Raw genomic sequence first — 27,153 nt, forward strand, 5'->3', positions numbered from 1 at the left:
AATCAATGAAATTGAAACACAAAAATATAAGCAATCTTTTGAAAACTAATCAATTAAAAAAAATCTTGAAAAACTTGAAATGTTTAATATTTATGTAATTTGCACTATTATTCCTACACTTTGCTTTTTGTGATTACTTGAAAATTTCAAAGATATTTTTTTGCAATTCCGTCGTAAAACTACTTACTTTTCCTGTCATTCTTGAATTACAAAATAGCCTTTTTTCTGTACCAAAAATAACAGAATCGAATAGCAACACTTTTCAAAATAAATGCTGAAAAGTAGTACTTTTCAGCACTCAAATGGGTGCTGAAAAGTTGAACTTTTCAGCACTTGTTTCGAAAAGTAACACTTTTCAACATTTTTTTGATTTAAACGATTTATTGACAAAATACATGAAAATTTGACATAAAATTTCACTCAGTGTGTGTTTTTTGGAATTGCAAAAAATGTTGTATGGAATTCGTTGCAAAGCTTGATTTTTTCAGCACTCTTCGTATTTATCCAACTCGGTGAACCTCGTTGGATAAATGTACGACTCGTGCTGAAAAAATCCTCTTTTTGCAACTAGTTGCATAAACTACTATTTTCAACTAGTTCTTACAACGCTTTTCAAGTGTAATCTAATATTTTTTACTAAAATAGACTTTGTGGATAAAAATTGTTAAATGTAAATATATCTGAGTATTGATTTGAAACATTGTTAAATTTCATGGGTTTTTGTGATATCTGAAGTATTTGTGATATAGCAATAATTTGTAATTTCAATAATGGCTTAAATTGAAACTCTTCTCTCACTCAGATCTGTCACTAAAGTTAGCTGCGCTAACAGAAAAATCAACAACAGTAAAACGTGTCTATATGTGTGACAGAGAAGACAACAAAACGTGGAGAGAGAGAGAGAGAGAGGAAGAGAAGATTTGCGCAACCATAAGAGAGGCACAACAACGACGATGGTCACACAGAAACACACAGACCGGCTAGAGGTGAAGAAAACGAAGAGCACTTACCTCCGGCAGCTCCTAGAAAATCAAACAAGTAAAAACAATAACAAACAATAAAAAAAGACGGGTGAAAAACATAAAGAATAAAAGGTGGGAGGAAAATTAAATCAGTTAAATACACACATAAAAGCACGTGAAGGTGGATAAACAAAGAAAAACAGTCGAAGAAAACGACGACATCAAGAAAGACAACAAAGGAACGAAAACATCGAAAACAAAACGGGTAAAAGGGTTGAGAAAGAGACAAACAAAACATAGAACAGAAATCGGAAAGGGAGAGAGGATAACGAAAGGAGAAACATCGAACGGAAAATTAGAGAAAGAAGGAAGAGAAGAGAAGAAAAGATTGGTTAGTATTTGAAGATTCACGGTTAGATTTGAGAGTTGAGGTTTTGTTTTGAGGTTAACAAACTGTGACAATGTTTTGTTTTTAAGTAGTTGTAAGTTTTTTTTCATTTTTTGTGTATTGCGTGTGGCTTTTTGAGCTTTGTGGTGGCCAAAGTTAGAGGCGGCGCTAGAAAGCGAATGTTATTGTGACGAATTCAAATCCAGGTGGCAGCACTAAAGTGGTGGAGGAGCATGGTGGTGGTGAGTTTGTTGGTTACTATTTTGATGTGTGAGAGTGAGCAGTGTGTGACGTTGCTGGCAGAAACTAGTGGCAGTTGTGGTAATTAGTGAAAAGGGGGAGTTGGAAAAGTTGGCGAAATAAAGTTTTGAAAGTTGTAATTGAATGATGGAAGTTGAAAAGTGATGAAACAGCTACTTTCGAAAGCGGCACACAATTTTCGGAAACTAAACTAAGAGTGAGAAGGGGGTTGGAGGAGATCTAATCAAATCAATGGCAGAGTTTCGATGGCAGGTTCGGCGAAACCGGGAACGAAGGAGCATTCTCTATGTGAGCTTGAGATGGCGTTGTGTGGAACTAACTAACTTATTAAACTATAAATGTATGGCTTGAATAGTCGGAACGGCAAGAGGCAAGCGAAAAAACGGAGCGAAAACTAGTGAAAATATTAGTGACACATATCTTACCTTGGAGCGTTAGCAAATTTACAGTACTTGGTGTTTTGGGAGAAAATTTACAGAGGTTGTTGCAGGAGAAATATGTAGTTTATTTATAAGACTGCATTTATTTGCTGTTTATACATGTACTAAGTGTTGACTAAAATACGGTCTATTTTTTGAGCCAACTTAAAGCGTTTGAGCCTTCAATAGTCGAAACGAAGCTTTTATTCACAGCGATAGTTTAAGCACGTGTTGGTTGCTTTTTTTGATCTTGAACCTCATGTTAATATTTCTTAGAAATGACACATAATGTAAGAATCCCATAAACATATTTTTCGTTCAAATGAATATTCATTTGCTGCTTTTTATTAATTTTATCATTCTTATGTTCAAAAACAAGTGTTTGGCAGCACTTCCATTACAATGACAAATGACCTGTCATCCTTGGTAACTCACCACGGCATGTTTGAATTCACCACATCTTGTTTACACGAGTTTGACAGTAGGACGTGTTTGTGCTATCTTGTCGCACATCGCTTTTGACGTTTCGAGAAAAACGTGTTTTAATATTTAACCTTGTATAAACATAAACAAGAGAACGCAATGTAAACAACAACCAGCTCGTTTTGTTGGGCTGACAATTTTGTGCGTTTTTGCAAAAATCGGAATTCCGAGTTGCAATCAAATGTAATCGAATGCAATCAAAAGTGTATACAGTAGTCGGGCATTTACGTGTGACAAAACGTCCTCTGCGCAATTTCGTTTTTGTCCTGCTGTCACACATGCAGGGTGTGACAAGATAGCACAACCAGACCACAACTACTTTCTAAGTCTAATCCCTCATTTTATGCAGTGTAATGTTGTCACTCTACTGTATCGCGTTTAGAGTGAAAACATTGCACGGGGTGTTTAATGATTTATGTTACATATCTCAGGATTGAAATCGAATTTTGAGGTTCTGTGAAGGTCAAAAGGTGAGGTAATGAGCTGCCCAAAATGAGGTTCTTAACTCAATTTGGCCCAAAATCAACGTTAGCGTTTATGCACAAGAGTGGTTAAAATTTTTCTTTTCATCTTCCACTCCAGTGGTGATTTGTATTGATGTATCACAGGTAAACGGACGCATTTTTGCCTTCCTCACTGAGGTAAGGCTATAATCCTGCTCTAAAAATGAACTTTTTATTAAAAGCTCGAAGACCCACCTTCATGTATACATATCGACTCAGAATCGAAAACTGAACAAATGTCTGTGTGTGTGTATGTGTGTGTGTGTATGTGTGTGTGTGTGTATGTGTGTGTGTGTGTATGTATGTATGTGTTCAAAAATCTTGCCAAGTTTTCTCGGCACTGGCTGAACCGATTTTGATCGAATCAGTTGCATTCGACTTGGTTTAGGGTCCCATACATCGCTATTGAATTGTTTGAAGTTTCGATAAGTAGTTTAAAAGTTATGTATAAAAATGTGTTTTCACATATATCCGGATCTCAATTATATGCATGTAAACGATGTCCGGATCCATCATCCAACCCATCGTTGGTTAGGTAATTAAAAGACTTTTCCAACAAGTCTACAACATTGAAGATCTGGCAACCCTGTCTCGAGTTATGACCACTTAAGTGATAATTATGTACTTTTTAAAGCCGGATCTAACTTAAATGTATGTAAACCATGTACGGATCCATCATCCGACACATCGTTGGTTAGATAATCAAGAGACCTTTCCAACGAGTCCACATAATTGAAAATCTGGCAACCCTGTCTCGAGATATGACCACTTAAGTGATATTTATGTACTTTTTTGAAGCCGGATCTTACTTAAATGTATGTAAACGATGTACGGATCCATCATCCGACACATCGTTGGTTAGGCATTCAAGAGACCTTTCCAACGAGTTCACATAATTGAAAATCTGGCAACCCTGTCTCGAGATATGACCACTTAAGCGATATTTATGTACTTTTTTGAAGCCGGATCTTACTTAAATGCATGTAAACGATGTCCGGATCCATCATCCGATCCATCATTGTTTAGGTAATCAAAAGACCTTTCCAACAAGTCCACAACAATGAAGATCTGGCAACCCTGTTTCGAGTTATGACCACTTAAGTGATATTTATGTACTTTTTTGAAGCCGGATCTCACTTAAAGGTATGCAAATGATGTCCGGATCCATCATCCGACCCATCGTTGGTTAGGTAATCAAGAGACTTTTCCAACGAGTCCATTTAATTGAAGATCTGGCAACCCTGTCCCGAGTTATGACAACTTAAGTTATATCTGTGTACTTATTTTTCTGGACCTAAAAAAAATAGCTGAAATATGTGTCCAAACCACTCATATTACCCATTGTTGGTAAAAAGTGAGGAAGGCATCAACCACATAGGTGGATTAAGCTAGTTTTTTTCTAGATTTAATCAACCAGTAATCTAACGGCCAATTTGAAATATTTTTCAGGAACAAATCAATTTACTCTTAAGATAAACACAATGATTATGGTAGACTGTCCGCAAAATACATTAACATTATTTTTTTTAAATACCTGTTATGCAACAAAATGTAAAACACTAACAACTTTTTCGACCAGGTCAAAGTTAAATGAGCAATTCTCTACGAAATCGGTCTTTTTTCTTCAATTTTAATTTTTGTATTTTTTAATCCGGCTGAAACTTTTTTGGTGCCTTCGGTATGCCCAAAGAAGCCATTTTGCATCATTAGTTTGTCCATATAATTTTCCATACAAATTCGGCAGCTGTCCATACAAAAATGATGTATGAAAATTCAAAAATCTGTATCTTTTGAAGGAATTTTTGATCGATTTGGTGTCTTCGGCAAAGTTGTAGGTATGGATACGGACTACACTGGAAAAATAATACACGGTAAAAAATTTGGTGATTTTTTATTTAACTTTTATCACTAAAACTTGATTTACAAAAAAACACTATTTTTAATTTTTTTATTTTTGATATGTTTTAGAAGACATAAAATGCCAACTTTTCAGAAATTTCCAGGTTGTGCAAAAATCACTGACCGAGTTATGAATTTTTAATCAATACTGATTTTTCAAAAATCGAAATTTTGGTCGTAAAATTTTTCAACTTCATTTTTCGATGTAAAATCAAATTTGCAATCAAAAAGTACTTTACTAAAATTTTGATAAAGTGCACCGTTTTCAAGTTATAGCCATATTTAAGTGACTTTTTTGAAAATAGTCGCAGTTTTTCATTTTTTTAAATTAGTGCACGTGTTTGCCCAGTTTTGAAAAAAATATTTTTGAAAAGCTGAGAAAATTCTCTATATTTTGCTTATTCGGACTATGTTGATACGACCTTTAGTTGCTGAGATATTGCAATGCAAAGGTTTAAAAACAGGAAAATTGATGTTTTCTAAGTTTCACCCAAACAACCCACCATTTTCTATCGTCAATATCTCAGCAACTAATGGTCCGATTTTCAATGTTAATATATGAAACAATTGTGAAATTTTCCGATCTTTTCGAAAAAATATTTTTGGAATTTTCAAATCAAGACAAACATTTTAAAAGGGCGTAATATTGAATGTTTGGCCTTTGTGAAATGTTAGTCTTGATTTGAAAATTCCAAAATATTTTTTCGAAGAGATCGAAAATTTCACAAATGTTTCATATATTAACATTGAAAATCGGACCATTAGTTGCTGAGATATTGACGATAGAAAATGGTGGGTTGTTTGGGTGAAACTTAGAAAACATCAATTTTCCTGTTTTTAAACCTTTGCATTGCAATATCTCAGCAACTAAAGGTCGTATCAACAAAGTCCAAATAAGCAAAATATAGAGAATTTTCTCAGCTTTTCAAAAATATTTTTTTCAAAACTGGGCAAACATGTGCACTAATTTAAAAAAATGAAAAACTGCGACTATTTTCAAAAAAGTCACTTAAATATGGCTATAACTTGAAAACGGTGCACTTTATCAAAATTTCAGTAAAGTACTTTTTGATTGCAAATTTGATTTTACATCGAAAAATGAAGTTGAAAATTTTACGACCAAAATTTCGATTTTTGAAAAATCAGTATTGATTAAAAATTCATAACTCGGTCAGTGATTTTTGCACAACCTGGAAATTTCTGAAAAGTTGGCATTTTATGCCTTCTAAAACATATCAAAAAATAAAAAAAATTAAAAATAGTGTTTTTTTGTAAATCAAGTTTTAGTGATAAAGTTAAATAAAAAATCACCAAATTTTTTTACCGTGTATTATTTTTCCAGTGTAGTCCGTATCCATACCTACAACTTTGCCGAAGACACCAAATCGATCAAAAATTCCTTCAAAAGATACAGATTTTTGAATTTTCATACATCATTTTTGTATGGACAGCTGCCGAATTTGTATGGAAAATTATATGGACAAACTAATGATGCAAAATGGCTTCTTTGGGCATACCGAAGGCACCAAAAAAGTTTCAGTCGGTTTAAAAAATACAAAAAAAAATCGAATGACCGAAATCCTAGAGAACTGCTCAAATGCGAAGAGTTTCTATTTGAAAATCTTAAAGCGTCCCACATAAAAACCCCATCGTTTGAAAATAGAAATCATTCGGCCAAGATTTATCGCCGATCGTTTGTTGTACGCCAGACCACATCAACCCAACTAACACCAGTTCCCAGTATAGAGTATTGCATCGGTTGGCAAAACTAAGCACAAACTAACCAACTTTCTAGCTTCCGTCCCCGGTCGGCACGGTTGCCAGGTAGAACATGTCTTCCTGCCTTCTCCCCGTATAAAGCAAGGATGTGTGGTGCTGATGGCAGAAACAAATGGTCGGGAAAATTTATTGATGTTCCACACACACACACACACACCCATGTTGTACATCGAGCAGGATGCAACCTTCCCTGACGTAAAGGGAACAACAGCAGCAAGAAAAATGGCGCAAATTCTCACGCTTCGCTAACTTTTGAGCTGCGCTGGCAACACTGCCGGGGGGTACAAATGGGCCGCCATTGTTTATTGTCAGCAGCGCGTGACGCGTCCTCCGGTGACGGTCGGGTTCCGTTAATTAAATCCAGATGTCACGCTTGTTAAATTTAATTTTCTTATCAGCGCTCCCTTCCGGCAGAGGGACTGCCGAGTTTGTGGGGCTGTTTTTTTTCTTCTGTTGCGACCGGAAGCCATGATGACAAAATCACGACGGCACACGACATTCGCATATCATCGTCGTAAACACGGTAATCAACATCGTGTCGACAAGTTGGCGCTTTTTTGGGTTTCAGGGTTTGAGTGGTCACAGAAAAACGGATGATTGTCGGAGGCGATCCGGTGAAAACGCCATCAAAACAGTTTTAAAACTAAAATGGATGGCTTCACATTTGCTAGATTCAAATAAACGGTCAATTTGATTGAACTTTGAATTCACCACAACTCATGTAAACGCGTTTGACAGTTGTCTAAAACAGTGGCGTTTTCAAACTAAGATGGCAGCACCACGAAATGTCAGAACGTCAATTCGTTTTCGTGACTGATTTTCAAGTGATTTTTCAAACCAAAGCCCATCCGATTGTCTGTGCCACCGTACACGGATTCGCAAACACACCCGAATGCTTGCCTAACGTAAGGCGCTTACGTTTGCTGTTTTACGGGCTCCACCATTCGCATTGGAAAAAGTCGACAAAAGTCGGTTCGTAAAAAAAACGGAAACATTTTCTTCCGTTAGTTTTTATTACAAAATGGTACACTGGAAAGCAGGCAGCAGCTTTTTGATAGCGTAGAATTGCAACAAACTTTCTGTCGTCGTCGTTTTGCGGACGGGCATGTGTGACAGCCCTGGTTGCGTCATCTGGCTGTAAGTGCGATGTGCGCCCGAATGGCTGCAATTTTTGGATTTTGAGAAGCGGACGGCTTTTCAGAGTTGTTCAGGACGTACCGGCCATCACATCTCGGCTCTTGGGTATTCGGTAAAGAGTCGGACGAAGCTTGCCTTTCGTAATTAATTTTTGAGCTTGTTAGGAACAGATGTCAGTTGGGATATTTTGTTTTGTTTTTGGCTTCTATTTAATTTTCAAGCTCTGCTTCAAGCATTTAGAAAGAAAACTGATTTACAATTATTACATTTCAATAGTAATAATTGATCAAAAAAATTTAACCAACTATCGAAGAAAATACAAGCTGTAAATGTTCAAGCTTTTTCAAACTCCCTCCCTAGAAAAAGCAGGAAAAACGAAAAACGCGCGTCGCAAAAAAAAAACTCAATTACCCCGAATGAAAACTCAATTAAATCATTGCACCCCCGGGAACCATTGCCGGTAAGCTTTGATTTCATAATTAAGTGCAAAATTGGCGTGCGCCCTTTGTTGTACGGCGCCTAAGGCTATGCAACCGTCTAGCGGTGCCATCTAGCGGCACTCTCCAAGGAAAGCTAATTGATTGTGTGTGTGTGTGTGTGTGTGGGTGTGCACACCAACTATCCAAGACGTGCTCGTGTGTTAGTGCTTCCGAACAGCGGAAAGCTTTTAGCGTTGCGCTCCCGAACATTTCCTCCCAATCATTTTCTTGCTATCAATTTTCCCCACATTTTTTTTTCTGGTGGAGTGGGTGATTGTCACCAAAGAAGGAAGTGTCTTTTAGGAAGTTGCTCGCAAGATTCTTTTTTTTATTTTTTCGTAACATTTTTTTTCTGTTGATGATTTTGAACAAGATTTTTCAGTTAAACGTTTGATTATCCGCTTGAGTTCGTGTGTTTGGTCAACTCAAAAACCAAATCAGTGTCGAAAAGTAACTTTTTGCAATTCGGTCGTGAAACTTCTTACATTTCTTGTCATTCTCGAAAGACAAAAAAAGTAGGCTTCCTACCAAAAAAAAAAAACGAATCTAATAGTAACCCTTTTCAAAACAAATGCTGAAAATTTCTACTTTTCAGCACTAAAATGGATGCTGAAAAGTTGAACTTTTCAGCACATGTTTTGAAAAGAAATACTTTTCAACTTTTTTTTTAAATTTAAACGATTCATTGACTAGGGGAAATTCTCGTATCTTTGGCAGGTTAAGCTCTCACTCCTAACTCCATCCAATTTGCTGATTTTCACTATTTAAACAACTAATTTTGCAAAACTTATGATTGAAACTTTCTTGCTCACTTCTTATTCAGCTATTTATCACCCGATTTCAGTTGAAAACGCTTTTAATTAATTTTAATTGAATGTCAATGTTCTGACCTGCCAACATTAGAGGCACGCTGGAATTAGATGCTGTTCCCCTACATGCATGGACATTTGACCTATAATTCTGTTCAAAAGGTGTTTTTCGGTGTACCTCGTTGGATAACTGTACGGCTCGTGCTGAAAAAAATCATCTTTTTGCAACTTGTTGCATAAACTACTATTTTGCAATTCCGTCGTGAAACTACAAACTTTTCCTGTCGATCTCGAGCGCTGAAACGGCCTACTTTTCTCTACCAAAAATAACAAAATGGAAAATCAATACCTTTCAAAACCAGTGCTGTTATACTTTTCAGCACTGGAATGTGTGTTGAAAAGTTGAACTTTTCAGCACCAGTTTCGAAAAGTAACATTTTTTATATTTTTTTTTTGTTTTGAACGGTGAAATTACTTAACAGATGGATGTTTGACATTAAATTCCATTAAACCAGCATTTCTCAGAATTGCAAAAATGTTGTAAGCAACGCGTTGCGAAACTTGATTTTTCCAGCTCTCGCACTCGTGCTGAAAAAATCTTCTTTTGCAACCCGATTGAGTGCTGAAATGAACATAAAGGTTACTCTTGAATTGCAGGAAAAACGTAATTGCAAAAATGAAATTGTTACATAATTTTTAAATTGTTACATAATTTTTAAATTGTTACATGATTTTTTATAACATTTTTTTGAGATTTTTTAAAAGGTCCTATAATCTATGGAATTTCCTTTTTTCCTTTGTTTATAGGACCATTTCCAATAAAAATCTAGATTTGTAATTTGAAAATATAAATCAGACACAGACTGGAATGATCCGTAAAACTTCTTTCTAGGGTGGGATGCATGAGCAATTCACAACGAAATCGGTCTTTATTAGAATTTTATTTTTTTTGTATTTTTAATCCGACTGAAACTTGTTTGGTGCCTTCGGTATGCCCAAAGAAGCCATTTTTCATCATTAGTTTGTCCATATAATTTTCCATACAAATTTGGCAGCTGTCCATACAAAGATGATGTATGAAAATTCAAAAATCTGTATCTTATGAAGGAATTTTTTGATCGATTTGGTGTCTTGGGCAAAGTTGTAGGTAGGTACGGACTACACTGAAAAAAAATGGTATACAGTAAAAAAAATTTTTGGTAATTTTTTATTTAACTTTTTGTCACTAAAACTTGATTTGCAAAAAAACACTACTTTTAATTTTTTTCATTTTTTGATATTTTTTAGAGGACATCAAATGTCAAGTTTTCAGAAATTTCCAGGTTGTGCAAAAAATTTTTGACCGAGTTATGATTTTTTTAATCAATACAGAGTTTTTCAAAAAATCGAAATATTGGTCGCAAAAATGTTTCAAATTCATTTTTTATGTAAAATCAAATTTGCAATCAAAAAGTACTACAGTGAAATTTTGATAAAGTTCACCGTTTGTTAAAGCCATTTATAGGTAACTATATATATAGGTATAGGTAAAAAATAAAAAATATAAAAATTTAAATAACAAGCCATAGTCTTCACATTCAAATGAAAAAAGTGTTTTAAAATGCATTTTACACTAGTTCAGTTGTTTTGCAATCATTAGTTTTCAAAAAATCTAAGATCTGACAAAAACAAAATTGCATCGAAAAAAAAAGATTTTGCATCGAAAATTTTCAAAAAATCTTAAGATTTTTTAATAAACCCAAACATGCTAAAAATGATTTTAAACGCAGAAGAATGTATTTTAATTTGATTTCAGCTGGTTGCACTTGAATTTTCATTGAAATTTTGAAGTTTATTGTAAAAATATTTTTTTTTTACCCCTGATTTTTCGGGCAAATTTTGAGGGGGGGTGACAAAAACTTTTAAAAATATATGTACCAGCTTAATTAACCAAAAAGAAATGCCGATATCGAGACTCGAACCCAAGACCTTTGACTTATCGAACCGTGCCAAGCTGGTAAATTTTCAGATCGCACAAATGCACACAAAAAAAGTACTTCATTAACAAAGTTGAAAAAAAACTAAATTTTGAATAAAAATCCATCTCTTTTTATTTTTAGTATTTTTTTAGCCTGTAAAAGCATGCTTTGTTAAATATTATTAAAAAGTTGAATCAATTCCCTTTCTGAATATATATAATGATGCAGGAAAAAATACATAAACAGCTACACAGTACAACTATGAAAAATAATATTTTTTTTGTCAAAAAACAAGTTTTTTCTTTCCATTTTCGGCCTGCCATTCAGTGAATTTTGAACTTAAAACCTCCAAACTCCGAATATTTCTTAGTTAGAATGTTTATCATCGAAAAAAATACAAAAAAATTAGAGTGTGCCGATTTTTTGATTTATAGCCGCCTGATACCCCATAGTGCAATGGGATGAACTGTTTCAATGAAAAAATGAACACAATTTCGTGGTGGTTCACCCGCGAGAGGTTTATTCTTCCATTTTTGCCTTCCTCACTGAGGTAAGGGACCATAATCCTGCTCTAAAAATGAACTTTTTATTAAAAGCTCGCAGACCCACCTTCATATATACATATCGACTCAGAATCGAAAACTGAACAAATGTCTGTGTGTGTGTGTGTGTGTGTGTGTGTGTGTGTGTGTGTGTGTGTGTGTGTGTGTGTGTGTGTGTGTGTGTGTGTGTGTGTGTGTGTGTGTGTGTGTGTGTGTGTGTGTGTGTGTGTGTGTGTGTGTGTGTGTGTGTGTGTGTGTGTGTGTGTGTGTGTGTGTGTGTGTATGTGTGTGTGTGTGTATGTATGTATGTGTTCAAAAATCTTGCCAAGTTTTCTCAGCACTGGCTGAACCGATTTTGATCGAACCAGTTGCATTCGACTTGGTTTAGGGTCCCATACATCGCTATTGAATTGTTTGAGTGGTGCGGTGCCTGTGTGGATGCGCAGTCCTGTTTTTTCGTGTTATTTTCCGTCTCTTTTATGTCGCTGTTCGAGTGCATGGGGTGATTGGTCATTATAATTAAATAATGGCATCAGTGGTGCGGTGCCTGTGTGGACGCGCAGTCCTGTTTTTTTTTTTTGTGCTATTTTCCGTCTCTTTTGTGTCGCTATTTGTATTCATGGGGTGATTGGATTTCTTCTTCTTCTTTTTTCATTTATTTTTTGTTGGCGCGTTCGTTGGCCGATGAATTTTATTTTTGTTCTCTTTATATAGTTTTCGATAGAAACGATCCGATTTTTTTTTTTTAGACAAGCAAGTCGTATTGCTGGATTAAGTCCTTTCCATTTCATCGAGGATCGGAAGGCACGTCGACGGATATGTTTTAAGGCTTATGATATAAAATAATTTTAATGAATGAAGCCCTTCCTACATCACCGTTGATCGGAAGGCACGCCGACGGAGAATTTCTGGAGAATCGCGGTCGAATTAATACTATATTTAAATCCCTAGATAGGTATCGAAAAAAGTGCAGTGCTTCTTGGGACGCGCAGTCCTGTTTTTTGTCTCTTTTGTGTCGCTCTTTGTGTGCATGAGGTGATTGGGCATAATAATTGAATAATGCCATCAAAAGTGCGGTGCTTCGGTGGACGCGTAGTCCTGTTTTTTCGTGATAATTTTCGTCTCTTTTGTGTTGCTATTTGTGTGCATGGGGTGATTGGTTTTATGTGAGTAGGTTTTTTTATGTTATTTTTTTTTTATTTTTTTTTATTTTATTTTTTTATTTTTTTATTTTTTTATTTTTTTATTTTTTTTTTCTCTCCATTTCCTCAGTTTGATTTGCGATTCCTTTCCGACGGGTCGTGTTTTTTTTTTTCGCGATCGCCGTCGGTGTGTTTTTCGTTTTTTATCGCGTGCGTGTATGTGTGTAAAGGTATGGCTGGCTCTGGTTGTCATCGATGACAATTGAGTCAGTCTGATTTGCGATGCCTTTCGGTCGGGTCGCAGGGTTTTTTCGCATTCGTCGTCGGTGTGCAATAACAACAAAACCTTATCATACCATTTCAGCTCGATAAACATCGTAACTCGTCGTTCGCTTCGTTAATCAGTACCCCACTAAACATGAATCATGTAAAACTCTTAAAAACATCTCAATTAAAAAGTCAGACTGTTAAATCCTTCATTATTTAATTACAAATAATTTTGGTTCTATCTTTCCACAGCCGGCTGTCTAAGATTAAACCATTTCAATTAAAAGTTAACAGCCGATAAACGGGAAATGTCTCATCCGCAGCATCCGATTGCTTGCCTTGAGAATAAAACATAATACCTTCAACAAACACTATGATTTTGGGTCGCATCATCATCTTCTATGATGAATCCTGACCAAACACCCTATCCTACTAACAAATTTTCAGGTTCCTGGCGCTTGTGGGGTGTAAGCACAGAGTAAATCAGCTGCCCTAGTAGCAACCTGCGCTAACTAACATTCCCGTCCCTTAAAATCGAGATCTACAAACTGACATGGCGGGCGCCGTTGGTGGCCAATGACTGTTACCTATTCGCAACTGATCTAGCTTTAGCAATCATGGTGTTTTATCTTTTCAGCGCATTCATACATGCTGTTGATAAGGGAATCACCACTAGATCGTCGAAGCATATAATCAGTAGTGCTGAAAGGATATTACGGTTCTGTTCAGCAACGGAGGGGCAACCATGGGTGATCTCTCATGCTCATGCTCATGCTCCATACATCGCTATTGAATTGTTTGAAGTTTCGATAAGTAGTTCAAAAGTTATGTATAAAAATGTGTTTTCACATATATCCGGATCTCAATTATATGCATGTAAACGATGTCCGGATCCATCATCCAACCCATCGTTGGTTAGGTAATCAAGAGACCTTTTCAACCAGTCCACAACATCGAAGATCTGGCAACCCTGTCTCGAGTTATGACCACTTAAGTGATATTTATGTACTTTTTTGAAGCCGGATCTCACTTAAATGCATGTAAACGATGTCCGGATCCTATATCCGACCCATCATTGGTTAGGTAATCGAGAGACTTTTCCAACGAGTCCACATAATTGAAGATCTGGCAACCCTGTCTCGAGTTATGACCACTTAAGTACTTTTTTGAAGCCGGATCTCTTTTAAATGTATGTAAACGATGTCCGGATCCATCATCCGACCCATCATTGGTTAGGTAATCAAGAGACCTTTCCAACGAGCCCACATAATTGAAAATCTGGCAACCCTGTCTCGAGTTATGACCACTTAAGTGATATTTATGTACTTTTTTGAAGCCGGATCTCAGTTATGTGTATGTTAACGATGTCCGGATCCATCATCCAACCCATCATTGGTTAGGTAATCAAGAGACCTTTCCAACGAGTCCACATAATTGAAGATCTGGCAACCCTGTCTCGAGTTATGACCACTTAAGTGATATTTATGCACTTTTTTTAAGCCGGATCTCACTTAAATGTATGTAAACAATGTCCGGATCCATCATCCGACCCATCGTTGGTAAGGTAATCGAAAGACTTTTCCAACGAGTCCACATAATTGAAAATCTGGCAACCTTGTCTCGAGTTATGACAACTTAAGTTATATCTGTGTACTTATTTGTCTTGACCTAAAAAAAAATAGCTGAAATATGTGTCCAAACCACTCATATTACCCATTGTTAGTAAAAAGTGAGGAAGGCATCAACCACATAGGTGGATTAAGTTAGTTTTCAATTTTAATTTTTCAGCTATAGAGGAAAAAATCGTGACGTCAGAAATGAACTCAAATCACTCAAAGTTTATTTTGTGAGTGATTTTAACATTTTGGCCTAGTTTGAAAATCATACCTGTCAAAATTCTTAGCCTCAAAATTTCGTCGCGAGTTGCTTTTTTCGTCTATTCTCTCAGGTTTCTAATGTGGGTGTGAGCAAATTTCTACACTTAATTTTTTCGACTTTGTGTGATCCAGTTTTGTACGGATCTTGGTATTAAAAAAAAAAGCTTTATAAAGTTGTTTAAGAGTAACGATAAAAAACGATGGTTTACATGACAACCTCAAAATTTCGGGGTCTTTAGTGAGGTTTTTTTTATAAGTTTGAAAAAGTTTGAAGAAGAAAAAAAAATATGAGCCGTCACCCTGCACTAGTTTCCCAACATGCACTGCACGTGCACCTAACTTAAATTGCTTTCTTGTAAAAGTTTCCTCCCCCTCGCTCATTCACTGTCAAAGTGGCAAGTAAAGCTCAGTTCTTTCAGAGTGAAGTGGAGTGGTTTGTTGAAAATTGCTTCTTCGCCGGAAAACGACATGGGTAGTTTGAATAAAGGAAGAGCCCGCCCCCACCCCCACACACACACAATTGAATGGTTTGGCTTGTGGAAAGTGACGAAGTATTGCCTTTCTTCGCTACATGCTGTTTTGTGTGCAGCTGACAGGCCAAAGTGTTTGACGATTCGACAATGGGCTGCAACCAATTTGAATGGGAAAGTTTTGAGTGAAATTGCCTTGTATTGTGGGCTTTTTGTACTATGTGATAAAGCCTTCCTTGAAATGGCTTTGAATAAATCAAATAATCATTAGTTATTAACGGACAATCTGAAACTTGCAACGTTATACACAAAAAAAAAAAACTGAAATACCAAATATAAACAGAATTAATTCCATTGAAGCCAAAAACCCTGAAGCCTTCGATTGTATTCCAAAGTCGTAACAATATAACCCAACACACCCTCGATGCAGCGCTCCCGTTTTCGCAAACAACATAACAACATCAATAACGAGAGTTGCCAATCAGCAGCCATGACTTAATTGGAATCGATCCGATTGTTTCATAAATTGATTATGATACCATTTCCGCCTCCGCCGCCGGCTGGTCGACAACCTTGGCCAGAAGGGGAAAGGGAGGTCACGTGGGTGTCGGTGTGACGACGGAGTGTACGGGACTTCCGACAATCGTTTCCTCGTTCACACGAGCAAACAAATGGGTGGTGGACTGTGCAGCCACATGTGAGCCTCCAGAAATCAATAATCCGGCAAATTTTATCGCCCAATAAGCCTTCCCTCCGTTTGCGCTTTTGTGGGGATGGTTTTGAGAGTTTTTGGGAAAATTATATTTATTTATTGAGGCCATTATGGTTTTGTATACTCGCCTTCTAATGTTTGCTCCAAAGTTCTGTTAATTTGATATGATTTTTACATTGTTTTAAAGTTATGAAATTAATTTGCTAATAAGAATGATCTCAGTTAAACTGAGTTCCAGTTAACTGAGCTCCCAAAATCTCAGTTAAAAAAGCTTGGAAAAACAAATTAATCATTTCATTCGGAACATAACAGCAATAATATCAAGCAGTATTTCGAAAAAATGTGATGTTTCGTTAAAAAACGATTCTAAATTTTATGGAGAAAACAAATGAATTCATATTGAAAAGATAGAATGGTTCGACTAATCCCACCTATTTTTTTTTGTTTTTTTTTTAATGCCCTCAGAATTATTTTTTGCTTATGAGCAACTCTCTACGAAATCGGCCGGTTTCGACCATTTTCATTTTTTGTATTTTTTTATTTGACTCAAACTTTGTGGGGCCTTCCCTATGACCAAATAAGCTATTTTGCGTCATTGGTTCACCCATACAAGTCTCCATACAATTTTGGCTGCTGTCCATACAAAAATGGTATGTAAATATTCAAACAGCTGTAACTTTTGAGTGAATTTTCTGATCAATTTGGTGTCTTCGGCAAAGTTGTAGGTATTGTTGAGGACTTTTGAGAAAAAAATAGGTGTGTGCAAAAAAAAATTTGCAGATTTTTTTATCAACATTTTTTGTACTTAAACTCAATTTTCCAAAATACGTATTTTTTGATTTTCGAGATTTTTTTTTTTTATTTGTTTTAAGGGACAAAAATCCGCAACTTTTGAGCCATAGAGAAACATGGTCAAAAAATCTGCCGCCGAGTTATGAATCTTTGAAAAAATAGTGATTTTTGGAAAAAAATTAAGTTTCATGCAAAAACAAGTTTGACATTACTTTTTAATGCAAAATTGAATTTGCAATCGAAAAGTACTTTACAGATTTTTTGATAAAGGGCTTTGTTTTCAAGATATAGCCACCGAAAGTTTGATTTTTGCGAAATATTTGCAGTTTTTCAATTTTTAAAAATAGTGATCATGAGTAACCATTTCTAAAAATATTTTTTTTGAAAAGTTCAGAAAATTTGCTATAAAATTGTCTAAGAGACATTGAAGATTGGACCTCTGGTTGCTGAAATACAGCGGCTTAAAGAAAAAGAAACACGAAAATTGAAGTTTTCTAAATCTCATCAAAACAACCCACCATTTTCTAATGACGATATCTCAGCAACTAATGGTCCGATTTTCAATGTTAAAACATGAAACATTCGTGAAATTTTCCGATCTTTTCGAAAAAAATATTTAAATCAAGACTAGCATTTTAAATGGGCCAAATATTGAATATTACGCCCATTTAAAATGCTAGACAAATATTTTAAAAATTCTAGAATCACCTTTTACATTTCAAATAAGCAAAATATTGATTATTTAATCAAATAAGGTTTAATCAAATAAGGCATACTTAATCGGGAGAAAATAAAATCATGAATTTATATTTTGCAATTATTGGACAGTAGCATAACAAGAACAAAAATTCTGCTTGAAAATAATCTTCAAACTTTTTTTTTTCGTTTGGTTGAATGTACCTTGTTTTCGATGCAATTGAACTAAATTTATATGAAATGATCGAATACACATACAAGATAACATGTACACATTTTTGAGAATTTTTAAAAACGTCTTTCTGGCACAATCTACTCACATTCTCATATTTCAATTTCACATTAGTAGTTTATGCAACAAGTTTCAAAAGGAGGATTTTTTCAGCACGAGTCGTACATTTATCCAACGAGGTTCACCGAGTTGGATAAATACGAAGAGTGCTGAAAAAATCAAGTTTTTCAACGAGCTCCATACAACATTTTTTGCAATTCCAAAAAACACACCCTGAGTGAAATTTTATGTCAAATTTTCATGTATTTTGTCAATAAATCGTTTAAATCAAACAAATGTTGAAAATTGTTACTTTTCGAAACAAGTGCTGAAAAGTTCAACTTTTCAGCACCCATTTGAGTGCTGAAAAGTAGAACTTTCCAGAATTTATTTAGAAAAGTGTTGCTATTCGATTCTGTTATTTTTGGTACAGAAAAGTAGGCTATTTCGTCGTTCAAGAATGACAGGAAAAGTAAGTAGTTTCACGACGGAATTGCAAAAATTATATTTTCACATTATGTTTTTTTATCGAGAAACATTGTTTTGAATTAGTAATTAAGTTTAAATAATAACAAATAAAATATCTATATGGTTTGCAAATTTGAACTTTGCTTCAGTTAATTGAAAATATCTTTGATGATATTATCAGATTTTGAGGAAATCCTTTCATTTACAATGTTTTGTGCAAGACAGGCATTATTACCCAACACTACTATTTCCGTCACTCTGCCAAAGCTTCCAACAACTCCATATTAATTGCAACCTTAATCCGTCCCCACACGCTCCCACGACTACTCCATCCTTCCCCTCCCCCCAGCTCTTCGTCTGCCATAAATTTATGGTGCATTTCTGGCAACGACGAGAACGACTGCTTGCACCGGCATAAGCCAGTTTGCAATTTCTCACAAATGAAATCTCGTAAATTAGAGCTCTCACTCGCAGCAGCAGCACTTGCACTTAGTCGCTGCTACTAAGCCGGTAAGCTTTGGGAATGGGAAAGACAAGCAAGCTTCTACTTAACTCGGCACGGGAAGTCGTCTTCGGGAAGAGAAAGTACAAAATTAAATGAACAAGTTGTTCGATGTAAAGAGGATTCTTTTTTTTCCTTTTTGCAAGTCCCAGCTGGGTGTTTTTCCCGCGAGGGAAATCGGAAAAGTAAAACTTCAACGTTTTTTTTCCTCGTTTTTATTTCCCCCCTTCCCGGTAGCCGTTTGATGTCTTTCATTACGAATCAATCAATATAGATGATTGAAAAGTGAGAAAAGGAAAAACTTTTCCTTCCATTTCCATCCCCTTTTTTGTTGTTGTTATTTCACCCATCAATTTCTTGTTGTGCCTTCCGCAAGAGGACCAATTTGTTGGGGCGCGAAAACGGTGGAAATATCCCGCGGGATAAACTCTCGTAAATTGTAAACAGGAGCGGAATTGTAGCGAGGTGGTGGGGAAATGCTTTCGCTCCAGGAAATGAGAAAATAGATAAAGTTTTTATTGCGATCGCAACTCGTTTCAACGGTGAGGTGAGGCTGCACCGGAGTGGAGGTTGGTTTTCCCGGAAGTGTTCCTTGAGGATCTTGAACTTGAACGTGTTGAATTTTTTAGGATTTTTTTCCTCAAGATATAGATCATGAAGCATTTTTGTATGTGCAGTTGTTAAACTTGTATGAACGAACTTATCGTGCAAATAGCATCTTTGAAATCAATAAATGGCCCTACCAAGTTTCAGCCATATAAAAACAACAAAATAATCGTTGGTCGTTGGACGTGTTTTTCAGAATAGTGATTCAAAGGTATCTACAATTAGACAGTTTATTTGAGAAATTTCAGTTCTTTTTTTAAAAATTTGTTTTAAAGGCAATACAAATCAATATCATTTAATGAATATTATCTTATTAACACAAAATTAGTAAATATTTCTGATAAAGTTAAATCTTTTAACTACACAGTAAAAAATAATGTAAATTTGGAAGCTGTAATTTTGGAAGGTTGAATATTACCTCTTTTATGTTGTAATTTTACCTCAATTAAGATTTTTCAGTCATTACACCAGAAAAGAGGTAAAATTACACATTTCCAGTGGTAAAATTACACCTTATTTCTGACTTAAAATATGTACCCCTTGTAATATTACCATGATTTTTTTTCTGTGTATACAAACACGTAGTCCTGATTGTTTTAATCAAAAGTTGTACAAACCATAGTTATTATTCTATTTAGTAACTATTTGTCTGAAATTTGTAACAATCAGTCATCCAGAAGTTTTTTGAAAAACAAATTTCCCACTCAACTATTTTTTAAACTGTTTCAAAAACAAGTTGAAAAAAATCTAACTTTTCCTGATAATGTTTAATGACGAAATCGCCTGCTTATCATCACTGAAATAGTAGTTTTTGCAATTCCGTCGTGAAACTACTTACTTTTACTGTCATTCTTGAACGACGAAATAGCTTACTTTTCTGTACCAAAAATAACAGAATCGAATAGCAACACTTTTCAAAATAAATGCTGAAAAGTTCTACTTTTCAGCACTCAAATGGGTTCTGAAAAGTTGAACTTTTCAGCACTTGTTTCGAAAAGTAACACTTTTCAACATTTTTTTGATCTAAACGATTTATTGACAAAATACATGAAAATTTGACATAAAATTTCACTGTGTGTGTGTGTTTTTTGGAATTGCAAAAAATGATGTATGGAACTCGTTGCAAAACTTGTTTTTTCAGCACTCTTCGTATTTATCCAACTCGGTGAACCTCGTTTCATAAATGTACGACTCGTGCTGAAAAAATCCTCTTTTTGCAACTTGTTGCATAAACTACTATTATGCAATAAGTTGCACAAACATAATTTTTCAGCACGAGTTTGTACATTTATGCAACGAGGTTCATCGAGTTGGATAAATACTAGAAGTATTGAATAAATCAAGTTTTGCAACGAGTTCCATACTACAATTTTAAAATAATTCATTTCAGTGCTAAAAAGTAGAGTTTTTAAGCATTTATTTTGAAAAGTGTAACTATTCGATTCTGTTATTTTTAGTACCGAAAGACATACATACAGAAAAGTAGGTTTTTTCGTCGTTTGAGAACGACAGGTAAAGTAGGTAGTTTCATGACGGAATTGCAAAATAGTAGTTTATGTAACAAGTTGCAAAAAGAGGATTTTTTCAGCACGAGTCGTACATTTAACCAACGAGGTTCACCGAGTTGGATAAATACGAAGAGTGCTGAAAAAATCAAGTTTTGCAACGAGTTCCATACAACATTTTTTGCAATTCCAAAAAACGCACACTGAGTGAAATTTTATGCCAAATTTTCATGTATTTTGTCAATAAATCGTTTAAATAAAAAAATGTTGAAAATTGTTACTTTTCGAAACAAGTGCTGAAAAGTTCAAATTTTCAGCACCCATTTGAGTGCTGAAAAGTAGATTTTTTCTGCATTTATTTTGAAAAGTGTTGCTATTCGATTCTGTTATTTTTGGTTCAGAAAAGTAGGCTATTTCGTCGTTCAAGAATGACAGGAAAAGTAAGTAGTTTCACGACGGAATTGCAAAAACTATTATATATATATATATACATATTTCCACGCTTTTTAAAATATATTTTGAAATATTTAAATTAAGGTGCACAACAACCCAAACTTTTTTTCTTGTAAAGAAATTTGGATACATGTTTTGTCTTAATAAATTTTATCATGTCTCGTTGATTTTTTTTATATTGGTGTATTGAGGAAATTAAAATTTAATTACAATACAAATTTAAACAAAAAAAAAATAAAAAATCAAGAACAGAATTTTTTGAAAGTTATCTCTATTTGACTTTCTTATTATCAAGATATGAGTCTTATTTGCAATACTTGTTTCTTTATTCGTTTACTTTAAAAGAATTTGATAAAAATAGCTAAATGAAAAAAAAAATGTATTTTTTTTTAACTTTTATCAAACGTTAGTTCCGGCCCGCCACTGCTTCAGAAAAATCAAATCTGGCCAGCAGGGTCGAAAGGTTGGGCATCCCTGGTTTAAATGTTCAGCACTTTTATCGAAAAGTAATTCTTTTCGATACTCTTTGGTTTATGAGTTGATAAAACACACTTAATTCAATTAAATTGAAGCATTGATTTATTCAGAAATAAAGTTTAAATTGTGTTCCGAAATTTCAAAAAAGGTTGTATTAAACTCGTTGTATTATTTGATATTTTCAGCACTCTTAGCATGTTTAAAAAATATCAATCTTGAGCAGCGATAAAAGAATCATCTTTAAAAGAAAATCTTTGAACGTTAATCAAGAGAAAAAATACGCACGGAACTTGGCTTTCCTCTTTCGCTCACGAAAGATCGGTGAAAAGAATCGCAAAAATATCATAATCTTGATTATTCGGTGGAACATCTTTTTCACTACTACACTTGCAAGTGTTGCGTCACACGTCGAAAAATTTTCTGTCACTTTTTTGAATGGACAATGTGTGTAAACAAAGCCAAATAAATTATTTTAGGTGGTGCTGACAAGGAAATTCACAAAAAATCACCAACAGATTGATTTTCTTGGAAAAGTTTGAGAGCAATTTTCTTTTGCGTGATTTGCCTCCTCTCTCTTTCGCGGGTGAAGGAAGCTCGCAAGCGAAAATTATTTTTTTGCAATTATTCCATCCCTGATCTTGAGTCAAGATTCACTAGTCGCAAAATATTGCAAAAATAAACTGATGTTTTGTCAAAATCAGTTTGTGATGAAATATAGTTTTGAATGAAAGTTTTGTAAAAATTCTTAGAACTCAATCAAAAAATAACTTCTAACAACCTACGGACCTAAATTCAAACCTAAAATCATTTATCCTTTCATGTTTAGAGGAAATTTAGATTATTACTTTTTTCAAATAAACCATAACGTGACCTAGCAAATTGGATGAAATTTTGCTGGTAAAAAGTTAACATTCGATATGAATCGATGCCTGTTGAACCAGGTTGACAAAATGCATGGTTTCAGAGAAATTTTGTTTTGAAGACAAAAAAATCTGAAAATTAAAAGAAATACCTCTACAATATATTTTGACATGGATTCTATCCAAATTTGAACTTTTTCACAGAAAAAATTCCAAAACAAACGAAAATTCGAGATTGCCCCATTCACAGTCCACAACATAAAAATAAAGCATCCCCCAGCTGAAAACCAAAGGAAAAAGTTTCGCCCCCGCGTTTTCTGGTTGTGCACCGTTTAAAAAGTTGATTACGATTTTATTTTTTTCCGAAAACTACTCCCCCCCCCCCACGAGAGAGTGAAAAGCGAACAACCGACGAGGGTGGTCGGGTGGCTAGTGTGGTTCGCCGCACTATTTCTCGCATCAGCCCTTTTCACGCTCTCAGTTGGGAGTTTTCCCGAAATTTTCCCACCCTCCCACGGGTGGTAATGTTGTTTGGCAATGTATTTTGGGAACGACGTCGTCTCAGCTGGGGGGGAAAAAGTTTTCCTCGCCGCCGTCTTTGGTGGAAAACTATTGCGGAGCGGGTGGGGAAAATAAAACTCACACAGAAATCCTAGGTTATAACAATACAGCGAAGGCAGCTCCATTCTCCTTTTGGGGTAACGAATTGCCAAATAGGGTTGCCAGCGTCAGGCAGTTGGTGCCTCGGGGACTGTGTTAATCGAGCTGTAGATTTTATTGCTGGACTTTTTTTTTGTTTTTTGTTTTTTTTTTTGGTAGAAGAACAACTTTCAGATACAGTATGTAAAAAAAGTATTTACACCCCTTGGGCACTATGTACATATTGTGATGAAACATCTAAACAATTTAATGTTGACAGAAACCTAGTACTACGTTTTGTTCAGAAACTCATGCCAGACATTTTGCTACAAAAAGCTCATGAAAAGATGATTTCTATAAAAAGTTATATAACAAATACTATTACGAAAATAAAAAGGTGCAAAAAGTTTGTACACCTTTCGAAAAATTTACATAAATAATGTTATTTGTTGACAAATCACCATAAATCCAGTCTCCCAACTCCAAATAGGCATCTTTGACTGATTAAAAAAATAATTTGGATTGAATATAAAGTTTACTAACTACTTAGTATAAAAATTTATATAACTCTGGAAATTCTATAGAAAACTTATCTTAACTTAATTTTGAAATCTTCTAATTCAACTAAATGTCAATATATTACCATAGAATTGCTAAATAAACATTTTGGAGTGAGTATAACACCGTTTTGGGGGTATTTGTATCGATAGAATAGATTTTTCGTTGGAATTTCGTACCAACCCGGAATTACGTCGTCGGAAAATCCGCCGGCATCTGAACCGGTCCACAATTCACAAGTCAACCTATGTGGCATCAGAAAGGGCATAAAATTTCAGATCTTTTGATACCCATACATCCAGGTTTTCTATAAAACCCACGTTTTTAATAACCTAAGCAAAAACGTTGTTATGGTTTCGTTTGAGCAACCTGTCAAAAATGTATGGAATTTCGTAATTTTTGTTCTCGTGGATCAAACTTACTTTTTGCCCAGGTATTTAAAAACGTAGGTTTTAAAGAAAACCTAGATGTTTGGGTATCAAAAGATCGGAAATTTTATGCCCTTTCCGATTCCACATAGGTTGACTTGTGAATTGTGGACCGGTTCGATGCCGGCGGATTTTCCGACGACGTAATTCCGGGTTGTTACGAAATTCCAACGAAAAATCTATTCTAGCGATACAAAGACCCCAAAACGGTGTTATACCCACTCCCAAATGTTTATTTTGCAATTCTATGGTAATATATTGACATTTAGTTGAATTAGAAGATTTCAAAATTAAGTTAAGATAAGTTTTCTATAGAATTTCCAGAGTTATATAAACTTTTGTACTAAGTAGTTAGTAAACTTTATATTCAATCCAAATTATTTTTTTAATCAGTCAAGGATGCCTATTTGGAGTTGGGAGACTGGATTTATGGTGATTTGTCAACAAATAACATTATTTATGTAAATTTTTCGAAAGGTGTACAAACTTTTTTTGCACCTTTTTTATTTTCGTAATAGTATTTGTTATATAACTTTTTATAGAAATCATCTTTTCATGAGCTTTTTGAAGCAAAATGTTTGGCATGAGTTTCTGAACAAAACGTAGTCCTAGGTTCCTGTCAAACTTTAAATTGTTTAGATGTTTCACAAAATGTGCATAGTGCCCAAGGGGTGTAAATACTTTTTTTACATACTGTATATAGAGAACCACGGAGTTTGCACTTGAAAACGAGTTTTCCCGGTGGCGGCAGCGATGGAAAGTTTGCTGGTGGTTGATTTGGGGGAACACATTTGCTGGAAAACTTTGCGCCAAGAGCACAGAGTTAAATGCGAAAAAATGCAGAAATTTTGGGTGAAAAATAAAAACTTATGCAGCAATTAGCAAAATGTCAATTTTGTTGAACTTTTCGAGTGCTGTAATTTTTTTAAGGTCGGTTTTTTGAGGACGATAAGTAGGCCATTCCACCACTATAGAATTAAATTAAAATAAAATTGTAATCAACATATTGAATACGGATTTCTAAATTAGGGGCATCGTAAGCTCTTTACTTTAATGTTTATACAGTGTTTCTCAACCTTTATTGATCCATTCCCCCCTTGGTTGAATTTAAGAACTTCATTCGCTTAGTGATTTTTCACGCAATTTTCACGGGGACCTTAATTTCAAAACACCAAATTTCACGGAAATTTCGCGGAACGTGAAAAATATTAAAATAACTATCTCAGAAAGTACATTTCATGCTTGTTTTGAATAAACTTAAAAAATCATAGCTTAATTTTAACGTGACACTAAAAAAACTTAAAGCAATTTAAAAAAATCCACGTACAGCCATTTATTGAGCTGCTTTTTTAATATTCGACTAATACAGCTAAACAGTTTTCGCTGATTTGCTACTATTTTATCCTTCACATTTTATTGAATGTCATATCAAATCCAAATTCAACAAAACAAACTAATAATTAAAATAACTTTTTTTGCGACATTTTGCCAAGTTGAAAATATTTTTGCAGTTTTCAATGAACTTTTCATCTCACTTTGGGACCATCCATAAACCACGTGGACACTTTAGGGGGGGGGGGGGTGTAAGCGATTGTCCACGCTCCATACAAAAAAGATTTTTTTTGTATGGACAATTGTCCACGAAGGAGGGGGGGGGGTGGTTGAGATTCCCAAAAAAGTGTCCACGTGGTTTATGGATGGTCCCTTTTCAAAAACTAAATTTTAAATCAATATGCAAAAATAATTTAATCTGTAACGAAATCTTCAAAATATTATTAAAAATCCGAACAGAAAACAAACATTTTGTTTTAATTTCCACGGGAGCCATTCACGCAAATAATGAAATATCGTGAAAATTGAACAGGTAAAATGTTCTTAAGAGGTGACTTTAAAGATAAAAAAAAATAAAACGAAAAAAAAACTAACAAATAAATATTAATTTAATGTTGAATAAACCAAGCATGACTCTTTGAATTTCTTATAAAATTATATGTTTCAAATATCAAATTAAATAATGATTAAATTGTTTTTAGGGATCATGAAAATATTACTAAATCAAGTTAGTTCTAAGTAATATTGATAAATCTAGTAAATAGCAATCTATTTACTTAATATTTTTCTTTACACTGATGAAATTCAATTTGTCAATTTTTTTTTTGCTCCTCTGGTTAGATCATGGAGGAAAAGGGAAAGACGACTTTTTCCACTTGATGTTACTTTTACAAAAATCAAAAAATATCACTTTTTAACAAGTTTCGGTTGAAAAATTCAGAATTTATAAAAAAAATGCGAGATTATATTTTTTTCTTTTATTGATTTTTGTTAACATCATTTAAGTTTTCGCTGCATTCACTTCTTAGTAAATGTTCTATCAATTTCATGTTAATGTAGGTTTTTCTAACCATTTTTAAAATGGTTCATATCACACTTTTCATTTGAAAACTAATAACATTTACTTAAAAAGTCATTAATGAAAGAAATATTGATTATGTTATTATTTCAAAGAATTGATTTGAGGAAATTGACAAATTTCACGGGATTTCACGGAAATCTTCAAATTTCACGAATTTCACGCTGTCCGCGAAATCGTGAAAATTCACTAACCCTAGCAATAATGTTTGTAAAAAGTTTAAATATTTTACAGCAATGATTTGTTTTTCTTCGGTCGCAACAATTTACAAATACTTGCAGCATTTTTATGAATTTTCTTTACCTGCTTATATTCAATTGAATGCAAAACCTTATGAAAAATCTTCACTGATTTTTTTTATATTATTTGATACTCGATTATTTTTCAAAATAATTGGAATT

The 27,153-nt window shown here is 34.5% G+C and overlaps 1 protein-coding gene across 10 annotated transcripts in view; it reads right to left on the bottom strand.

The window, feature by feature from the left end:
• The window catches only part of LOC119768510 (complexin), a 531,665-nt gene that overhangs the window by 150,335 nt on the left and 354,177 nt on the right, over positions 1-27,153 (bottom strand). For 6 of the 10 annotated variants that reach the window (XM_038258754.1, XM_038258955.1, XM_038258567.1 and 3 more), the window contains one exon: positions 1,011-1,022. The exons of the other annotated variants lie outside the window; for them this stretch is intronic. In XM_038258754.1, the coding sequence (XP_038114682.1) occupies positions 1,011-1,022 (12 nt within the window). The remainder of the gene's footprint in view (positions 1-1,010; positions 1,023-27,153) is intronic. 10 annotated transcript variants of the gene reach the window in all.

Source organism: Culex quinquefasciatus, chromosome 1 (assembly GCF_015732765.1).
Source record: "Culex quinquefasciatus strain JHB chromosome 1, VPISU_Cqui_1.0_pri_paternal, whole genome shotgun sequence".
Taxonomy (NCBI): Eukaryota; Metazoa; Arthropoda; class Insecta; order Diptera; family Culicidae; genus Culex; species Culex quinquefasciatus.